At 46.1% G+C, this 10227-nt stretch overlaps 1 protein-coding gene across 1 annotated transcript in view; it reads right to left on the minus strand.

The window, feature by feature from the left end:
* Positions 1–837: 837 nt before the first annotated feature.
* The window catches only part of LOC137802997 (HERV-H LTR-associating protein 1), an 11843-nt gene continuing 2453 nt past the window's right edge, over positions 838–10227 (minus strand). The window contains 13 exon segments of the mRNA XM_068601239.1: positions 838–1233; positions 2347–2429; positions 2924–3077; positions 4868–5638; positions 5748–6150; positions 6153–6301; positions 6455–6541; positions 7192–7272; positions 7569–7625; positions 7749–7832; positions 7945–8028; positions 8848–8931; positions 9657–9794. Coding sequence (XP_068457340.1) covers positions 1190–1233; positions 2347–2429; positions 2924–3077; positions 4868–5638; positions 5748–6150; positions 6153–6301; positions 6455–6541; positions 7192–7272; positions 7569–7625; positions 7749–7832; positions 7945–8028; positions 8848–8931; positions 9657–9794 — 2219 coding nt within the window. The 3' untranslated portion in view covers positions 838–1189.

Raw genomic sequence — 10227 nt, forward strand, 5'->3', positions numbered from 1 at the left:
CCCCACTGAGGAGGCGAGCCCCTGCAGCTCGCGTCTGATTGGCTCTCCGGTGACACCTGAGCAGGAGCTTATCGTGGTTTTGGTTCCTGTGCAGGTATTTGAAGAGGAGGACGGACGGACCCACAGAGTGGTCTTTGTGCCGTGGGGGGCTTGATGTGTGACCCGGGGCTCGACCCCTGGTCTTATCTGATCCTCTGGGGGTTCAGATCAATGGATACCTGCAGGGAGGGGGGGGGGGGGGGGGTGATAGTGGGGCATTGTGTGGGACAGGTGCAGCAGAGGGGGAGGAGACTACAGATGTTCATGTTAAATGTCCTGTTACCTGCAGGAAGTGGAGGAAACTCACATTATGACCAGTTTGGTTACAACATCATGATTTGTCTCCCAAAGGCTCCTTGAGACTCCTCTGGTTGTATAGAAGTCTATGCTTCATGTGTTAAAGCTGCATTCTCTCTCCTGACCACCAGGGGGCGACTCCTCTGGTTGTATAGAAGTCTATGCTTCATGTGTTAAAGCTGCATTCTCTCTCCTGACCACCAGGGGGCGACTCCTCTGGTTGTATAGAAGTCTATGCTTCATGTGTTAAAGCTGCATTCTCTCTCCTGACCACCAGGGGGCGACTCCTCTGGTTGTATAGAAGTCTATGCTTCATGTGTTAAAGCTGCATTCTCTCTCCTGACCACCAGGGGGCGACTCCTCTGGTTGTATAGAAGTAACATTGCTGCTTTTAAAAAGCTTCTGCTGTCGATGTATTTCGAGGGAAAGTGTCGATCAAAGAGGAGAAAGAGAAAGATGGAGCTGGGGCAGCTGGGAAAATTTGCCAGATTTGATTTTTATTAAACTGAAGAAGAAGAAAAAAATTAATTTCAGACTGTTTTCCAAAACCTTAAAATCTTCAGTTGATTTGACAAGTTTGGTTTTAAATATTAATTTCATAAATAGCATAAATAGACTCGTACATTTCGTCCTCTTGGCACTAAAGTCTAACATCACGGTGGAGATTCTAGTGATAAATGTCCCCGAAGAAAGAAATGAGGAGAAGCGTAAAAGTTTCACGGTGAACAGTTTCCAAACCGTCCAGGTTCAGAAGAACTGAACTCTCAGGTTGTTGCAGGACGCTCTCGGCTGGACCAGAAGGGCTTCTGGTCGCTTCCCGCGACGATGAGCGGCTCTTTGTTTGGCTCCCGGGTCACAGCTTGTTGCACATCTTCGTCAGGCATCTCTGTTTCAGACCTGCAGAGGGAGGAGAGGAGGAGGAGGAGGAGGAAGAAGAGGAGGAGGGTCACGACCAGGCAACCGGAGACAGACTCCTCTGTCAGCTGTGTTTTTAATGAGGTCATCTCTGGAGTACTTGGGGCCAAAAGGTCGAATCGAAACCCAGAAGACCAGCAAACAAAAGTTTACTAATTATTACCAAATCCACATGTTTTATATTTCGTTGTGTTGTTTTATTAGCGACCTGCTGCAGAAATACACACCTGCAGAATCCCCCGAACGGTGAAGGTGACATTAAAGTAAAGCTGAAGGGGATTCAAACACACGCCCCTTTGTTTCCACGACACGACCGAAGACACAAGAGACAAAGCGCTCAGTGTGACGTCCGTCCTCTTAGTTCTGATCGCAGGAAACCAGCCGGATCCTCCAGAACCTGAAGCTGCTGCCAGCACAACTGATATCTGATAATATACCAAGATATGAGGTCATAACTATCACTTCTGAGCAGTTTAGGAGTTTAATGACCACCAGCAGGCCCGTGGCTAGCTGGTGTTAGCTTAGCTTAGCTCAAAGACTGGAAACAGAGGGAAACAGCTAGCCTGGCTCATTCCAAAGGGACAAACATTCTTCTACCTGCACCTCTGAATCTCCATCAGCATTTCATCTCTCTGGTTTGATTCATAAAGTTATTTATGAAGTCTCTTATCGCTGCAAACTCCTTTTTAGGAAACAAGTGTTTGGAAAGTTTCTGACTTTCACTAAATATCCAAAGTAACCAGCAAAGAAATAGTTTAAGACTCAAAGACGATTTCTTCACTTTTGACTCTAACTCTTAGACGATTGGTTCGACGCCAATCAATCAATCAACTGACAGAAAAGTAACCGCCATTTATTTCTGAATGATAAATGACGACATCATCAGCAAAACATTCACCGTTTCTGAAAATGATGTTTTCCAATTTTTTGGGGGGTATTTTTTTGTGAATTTAATAAATACATTTACTTAATTAGTTAATTAGTTCATTCTCATTCTGCAGCTCAAGGACCTGGAACTCAAGGACCTGGAGCTCAATGACCTGGACCTCAAGGACCTGGAACTCAAAACCCTGCATGTCTAGATGAAGCACTTACTTCTGGAGAAGGAAACCCTCCTGACCCGCCGACACACCTCCGCCGTGTGCGTCTGGTACCAGAAGTTGCTGTCGTCACAATACCTGAGAGAGCAGAAGAGGAGCTAACATTAGCATCCAGCAGATGAGGAGCTAACATTAGCATCCAGCAGAAGAGGAGCTAACATTAGCATCCAGCAGAAGAGGAGCTAACATTAGCATCCAGCAGAAGAGGAGCTAACATTAGCATCCAGCAGAAGAGGAGCTAACATTAGCATCCAGTCAAAAGTCCTGTTAAAAACTGTAAAAACTGTGATTGGCGTTAATTAATATCTCAATACTCTTTACATTATAAAAAAGAGGAGGTATAGTTTGGAGTTGAGCAGATTTGAATCTTTTAATTGTTGTTTATTGATGTAATTTTACTTCATTTAGTTTGAATAAAACCAGCTGAGTAAACTTTCATTATATTTTATCAGGAAACTTATTTGGAGTTTTTTTCTGTCCTTTTTCCTCAAAGTTGCAGTAATTAAAATCTAATCAAACGTTTCACTCGTGGTTTTGTTGTTCAGGGAGAAGAGAAGCAACATGGTGGAAACCTCTTGCTGCGCGTCTTGTGGCCGCGGCAGAGGCACTGCGAGAAGAACTTGCAGAGCTCCAGGACGCACGGCTGCAGCTTGTGGGCGCCGACGGTCGTCACGCCGCCGCCGGACAGCGACCCGCCGCCCGGCTCGGGCCTCCGCCACGGACAACCTGCCAACGAGACAGAGGTCACGCCAGAGGTCACGTCAGAGGTCACGCCAGAGGGAAACCGACAAAACCTGCTGCGTAATGACTTTGAGAAAAGAGGAGTTAACGCCCGAATTGCAAAGAACACAGAGGACGACGCCGTCACCAGAATAAGAAAACAAAGACGTCACAATGAACCTCTCAAAGTGGTGATTTGGAGGTTTTAATATGCAGCATAAATCATCCTCACACCCATCCTTCATATTCTCTCATTGTATTCTCCTTTAGTGCAGAATGCCATTTCAGTACTTAAAGTCTCATTACAGGACTCACTGGAGCCGACGCATTCTGATCATAATTAATGCACTGCAGGTAACACAGCGCCTCATTTGCATAAACATACATATTCAAATGGGAATGTTAATGAGCCGCTCTGCAGATATTTGCAGAGCGGCGTGTAGAGGAGCCGTCTGCTCTCTGAAGTTCAGTCTTCTTTCGTCACTTTATTTCCTGTCTTTCCCAAAATGCAACGTGAAAATTAAGTTAACAAGGTGAAGCTTGTTTTAGTTGCAACGCAACGTATGTAAATGTATGTGTGTGTGTGTGAGTGTGTGTGTGTCTCTTGGAGACGCTCAGCTGGTTTCTACTTCCTCTAATGACTCGGTGACAAACTGCTTGTTGCCAGGCAGAAGTCAGCGGGGAGCGGCCGCCGCCTCTGCAGCGAGACGCCGCTGCCCCCTGGTGGCTGAGCCAGGAACACGTCAACGTGTACATGTGATGTCACATGTTTACATATGATGACACATTAACGTGCAGGTGTGACGTCATGTGGACCGCTCACAGCTCCATGAGCTCAAACTGATTTTCAGCCTGTAAACTGTAATAAATAAAATGATTTAATGAATGAATTAAATGTATTTTTGCTCAGTAACTGTTTGATGTAAATGTCCATCCTGCTCTCATCTGAACTGTTGTATCCTGTAACACTTCATGTGTTGTTTGTGTTGTTTGTGTTGTTTGTGTTTTCAGGCGTCTTCTCGCTGCTCCAGCAGCAGACGGAGAGACGAATATATTGTCCTTAATTTGCTTTTAACCTTTGCAGCTTTAAAACCATCAAAGCTTTCACACAAAAGAGCGCTGCGCCTGGGTTACCATAGTGACTATCTTAGCCTCCTGCACGGCTCCCTCTCTCTCTCACACACACACACACACACACACACACACACACACACACACACACACACACACACACACACACACACACACACACACACACACACACACTCCCCCAGGCAGAAATCAAATCAGTGTCCATCGGTGTGTCCGGATGACAGAGAATCATCTGATGTGATTACAGATGTTTTGTCTGAGAAACAGAAACACAGCTGCAAATATTATTGATCAGAAAGACTTCAACCAGCGTTTGAGGTCTTTCAAACGGCATATATATATCTATCGATATATATATATATATCTATCGATATATATATATATATATATATATATATCTATATATATATATATATATATATATATATAGATATATATATATATATATATATATCTATATATATATATATATATATATATATATAGATATATATATATATATATATCGATAGATATATATCGATAGATATATATATATATATCTATATATATATATATATATATATATATATATATATATATATATATATATCTATATATATATATATATATATATATATATATATATATATATATATATACACACCTCAGAAGACGATGTATTCCACCAACCATCACATGTTCCTGAATGACATCATATTTACCTGGTTTCTCAGTTCCCAGGGACTCGCTGGGTGTTGTAGTTCTCCTGCTCTGGGTTCTTGTAGTCCTTCTCTGCTCTGTAGGTTCTGCTGCTGACGCTCTGATGGAAGCAGCTGGAGACGTCGTGTGCCGGCTCTCTGTGGTTGTGATCAACCGGGTCAGACTACTTGCTGGTGAGGACGCTGTGGGTTTGGTTGAAGCTGCAGCCAGCTGGGTTGTGCTTGTGGTGGGTGGAGCTTGTATAGTGGTGGGTGGAGCTTGTGCTGTGGTGGGTGGAGCTTGTACAGTGGTGGGTGGAGCTTGTGCTGTGGTGGGTGGAGCTTGTACAGTGGTGGGTGGAGCTTGTACAGTGGTGGGTGGAGCTTGTACAGTGGTGGGTGGAGCTTGTAAAGTGGTGGGTGGAGCTTGTATAGTGGTGGATGGAGCTTGTATAGTGGTGGGTGGGGCTTGTGATGTGGTGGGTGGGGCTTGTTCTGTGGTGGGTGGAGCTTGTTCTGTGGTGGGTGGAGCTTGTACTGTGCTTGATATTGTTGGTGGAGCTCCTCCTGGTGTTGGTGGAGCTCCTCCTGGTGTTGGTGGAGCTCCTCCTGGTGTTGGTGGAGCTCCTCCTGGTGTTGGTGGAGCTCCTACTGGTGTTGGTGGAGCTCCTACTGGTGTTGGTGGAGCTCCTACTGGTGTTGGTGGAGCTCCTCGTGGTGTTGGTGGAGCTCCTACTGGTGTTGGTGGAGCTCCTACTGGTGTTGGTGGAGCTCCTTGTGGTGTTGGTGGAGCTCCTTGTGGTGTTGGTGGAGCTCCTACTGGTGTTGATGGAGCTCCTCGTGGTGTTGGTGGGGCTCCTTGTGGTGTTGGTGGGGCTCCTCCTGGTGTTGGTGGGGCTCCTACTGGTGTTGGTGGAGCTCCTACTGGTGTTGGTGGAGCTCCTACTGGTGTTGGTGGAGCTCCTCCTGGTGTTGATGGAGCTCCTTGTGGTGTTGGTGGAGCTCCTCCTGGTGTTGGTGGGGCTCCTACTGGTGTTGGTGGAGCTCCTACTGGTGTTGGTGGAGCTCCTACTGGTGTTGGTGGAGCTCCTACTGGTGTTGGTGGGGCTCCTTCTGGTGTTGGTGGAGCTCCTACTGGTGTTGGTGGAGCTCCTACTGGTGTTGGTGGAGCTCCTACTGTACTTTCTTGGTCTCTTGTTGCGGCTGCAGTTGTCGCAACAGAAGTTGTGGAGGTCGGTTGCTTTGACGTGATAGTTACTGTCGCTGTTGTTTGAGCTGTTGTCCCTCGTTGTGTTGTCCCTCGTTGCGTTGTTACTTGTTGCGTTGTCCCTCGTTGCGTTGTCCCCGGTCGGTCCTCTGCCGTTGCACTTGGCGGCGTGCTGGTTGCAGGTTGCCGAGTTGCCGGCGGCTCGGTTGTCTTCACTCCATCAGCTGTTTCATTGACAGTCGCAGGTGAAACTGATGATTCAAACAATCAGAGAGACAGAATTAAAACTACGAATGCAACAACGTGTGAAACGTTCGGTCGTACAGAACAAACGATACACAACAGGAGGAGCGAAGCTCCTTCCTGGTCCCGCCTCCTGAACGGGTCCTGCAGACCAGACTCACCGTCTGCAGAGGAATGCACTCTGCTGGTGGACGAGCTCGGCCTGGATGGAGACGCCTGAGTCAGACGGCCGGGCAGCTGCTGCCAGTCTGAAGGAGAAACAGAGGAGAGAAGATTAAACGTCTGTCCTGAAGACGACAACAGATGAAGGAGACGGTACCTCCTCCAGGAGAGAGAGGAAGAGGAGGGAGAGAGAGAGAGGAAGAGGAGGAAGGATCAGGACTGCTGCTCATCTCTCATTGTGATTCTCATATTTGACTCTGTGTGTGTTCATATAATCTTGAATCTTTCTGTGAACATCGTCGTCTCTCCTTCGTTTGTCTGCATGTGTTTCATGAAACATGATGTTCCTTCTCATATTAATTTTCCCTCTTCTATTATTATTGTTTACGCATGCTTCTAGATGATGATGATGTATAATCTCATATCCTGGCCAAAAGAAGCAAAACAACAGGACTAGAAAGTCTCTGCAGCGTCAAACACGTTGAAGGAAGTCAACGTGAACTCACTGAAACTAAATGTTACGTTTCAGTCACTTTATGAACATAAAGTCAAATGTTTCATCTTCTTCAGTCTGGATGTTTCTGAGGATCTTTGTCTTTTGTTTCCTGACAAACCTCCAGCTGAGCTGTCACCTCAATACTGAGACAACGCCGCCACCTGGTGGTGAGGGAGCAACATGTGTGTTTATATAAATATATATATAAATGTAAATATCAAGATAATAAATCAATAACACCTCTGTGTGGTCCCTCCACGATGGTCTGGTTGAAGAGCGGCGTGATGGAGCCGACCTCCCACAGCTCAGGCACCTCTCTGCCTGGAGCAAACACACACACACACACACACACACACACACACACACACACACACACAAAGTTCTATCTGTGCAAACAAAATAGATCATTGTGAAATTAACCTGTTTTACACTGAATATCTTTAAACTAAAAACGGATTATAAAAATTAAAAAAAAGTAAAAATATCTGCATCCCCCACTGTAATACCTTCACGCCCCACTAGAGGGGCGCCCCACAGTCTCTTCTTGCAGAATAAACGCGCTGCACGCGGAGCACAGCTTGAATAGAAGTCAGTAGAGTGCAGTGAGCTCTACTCACCCATCTTACCCGCCATCACACAGATGTAGATGCAGTCAGAGTTGTTCCTCTGGCTCACTGGGACAGAAAACACACTGATGTACATATACACACATACATGTACATATATTATGAACATATACATGTACGTGTCGTGAAGAGAAAGCACAGGAAACGCATCACGCTGTGGCGTTCAGTCACCTGACAGGATGGAGGCGGACTTAAAGAGCTCCTGCAGGTAGCTGGTGGAGTTCCCCATCACGTCCAGCAGCACGGCCGTGAAGTCTGACCACACACACACACACACACACACACACACACACACACACACACACACACACACAGGATTTCTACAACTGGAAGTCAGACGTAGTACTTCCTGTCAGCGGCGTCTCACCCGTGAGGTCGTTGGTCTGGTTGTTGACGCAGTAACAGAATCGTCTCCTGAACTTGTTGCTTTCTACACTTTTAATGCTGGAAACTATAAAAGAAACACACAGTTCAGAGCTCAGAGGGGCAGGATCAGAGAATCACGCCTCAGTAAACACTGTGAACAACACTGTTAGGGGCGGGGCTACAACGTGATTGACAGGTGGACACCAGAGACGTGTACATTGTCTCTAAGCTGCGTATTTATCACACAAACACACACGTTGTCTTCCACAAACCGGTCTGTGGAGAATAAAAGCTTGAGGACGCTCATACAGGCAGCGGCCACCAGGCGGCGCTGCAGCCCAGCTTATAGCTTCTGACTGAGACTCCAACACACACAGCTTGAAGAGAGCATAATGAATACTACACAACCTCGAACATACGCAGAGCGAGCTCTGTGTACTCACTGTTGTACACCAGCAGGTGAGTTTGTGCAGTGTTTTGTGTACTCACTGTTGTACACCAGCAGGTGAGTTTGTGCAGTGTTTTGTGTACTCACTGTTGTACACCAGCAGGTGAGTTTGTGCAGTGTTTTGTGTACTCACTGTTGTACACCAGCAGGTGAGTTTGTGCAATGTTTTGTGTACTCACTGTTGTACACCAGCAGGGTGAGTTTGTGCAGTGTTTTGTGTACTCACTGTTGTACACCAGCAGGTGAGTTTGTGCAGTGTTTTGTGTACTCACTGTTGTACACCAGCAGGTGAGTTTGTGCAGTGTTTTGTGTACTCACTGTTGTACACCAGCAGGTGAGTTTGTGCAGTGTTTTGTGTACTCACTGTTGTACACCAGCAGGTGAGTTTGTGCAGTGTTTTGTGTACTCACTGTTGTACACCAGCAGGTGAGTTTGTGCAGTGTTTTGTGTACTCACTGTTGTACACCAGCAGGGTGAGTTTGTGCAGAGCCAGCGAGCTGTATGACGTCACGCTGAGGAGGGAGAAGAGCTGCCGGGAGCCTGCAGGACGCCACAGACATCCTTCAGTCTGGAGCCTTTTCTGTTTTAATCGCTACGACGTCGCTGGACCAGACTAACGGGGATTGAACCCACGACCCCGTGCGACGTCCACAAGGAAACACGTGGACTTAAGTCCCAACGGCTCATGAAACACACGCAGGTGAAGAAAACACCGGCTGGAGGAGAGGAACAGGAAGTCCTTCCTTCCTGCTGCCGTCAGGCTGCACAACAAGCCGAGCTCTCAGTGGACACTTTAACACTTTAATTACCTTCATCTGGTGCAATATAAATAACTTTAAATACTTTGTATATACTTTTTCTTTCCATCTGTATATTAAATAGTGCTATTGTTTTCTTCTTTACTGTTTTTATTACTGTTTTAATTACGGCCGTTTAACTTATCTTATCTTAACTTATCTTACTTTATCTTATCTTATCTTACTTTATCTTATCTTATCTTACTTTATCTTATCTTACTTTATCTTATCTTACTTTATCTTATCTTACTTTATCTTATCTTAACTTATCTTACTTTATCTTATCTTAACTTATCTTACCTTGTCTTATCTTATCTTACCCTATCTGATCTTACCTTATCTTTCCTTATCTTACCTTACCAGAGGGACGTTGGTCCTTTAGCGCCGTGAGGACGAGCAGCAGTTTGACCTTAAAGGTTAAATCTCGAGACTCACGGCTCAGAGTCCAACGTTACCGAGACGACGTACCCGACTGGCTGCTGTTCACCAGAGTGTTGACCAGCGGCGTGAGGTCGATGGCGGCCGGGTCGATGGCGGCCGGGTCGATGGCGGCCGGGTCGATGGCGGCCGGGTCGATGGCGGCCGGGTCGATGGCGGCCGGGTCTTCTGTGAAAAATAAAAGCAGACAGGAACATTAACGGCAGCTTAATCTGGTTTTTAATCTGCATTATGGAATCAGAGCATCGACACGGCGCAGGATGAGAACCATTACGGAGGAATCGAGCCCTCGGGGCTAGTTATTAACGTAACCAGGGCTCCGTGATAGGGACGCGACCCCGGCTTTTCATTTCCTTTCAGATGTTTTATCTTCAAGAGGTTTGAGGTCAGTTTTAGTTTTGTTAAGCTTCTATATTCATATTTCAACATGACGGACAGCTCACCCACAATCTGAATACGAATCTAAGTACCCAGCATGCCCCGAGCCGTCTGCTGTCCTTTGAGCCGCTTCTTTGATTTAGTGGTGATTTGTTATCAATATCTACTCTACTCATGTACTTAGAAATATACAACATATGTCAATTATTTGGACAACAATGAT

This window comes from Clinocottus analis, unplaced genomic scaffold (genome assembly GCF_023055335.1).
Source record: "Clinocottus analis isolate CAN_PGR_092001 unplaced genomic scaffold, fCliAna1.0.p SCAF_11, whole genome shotgun sequence".
Classification (NCBI taxonomy): domain Eukaryota; kingdom Metazoa; phylum Chordata; class Actinopteri; order Perciformes; family Cottidae; genus Clinocottus; species Clinocottus analis.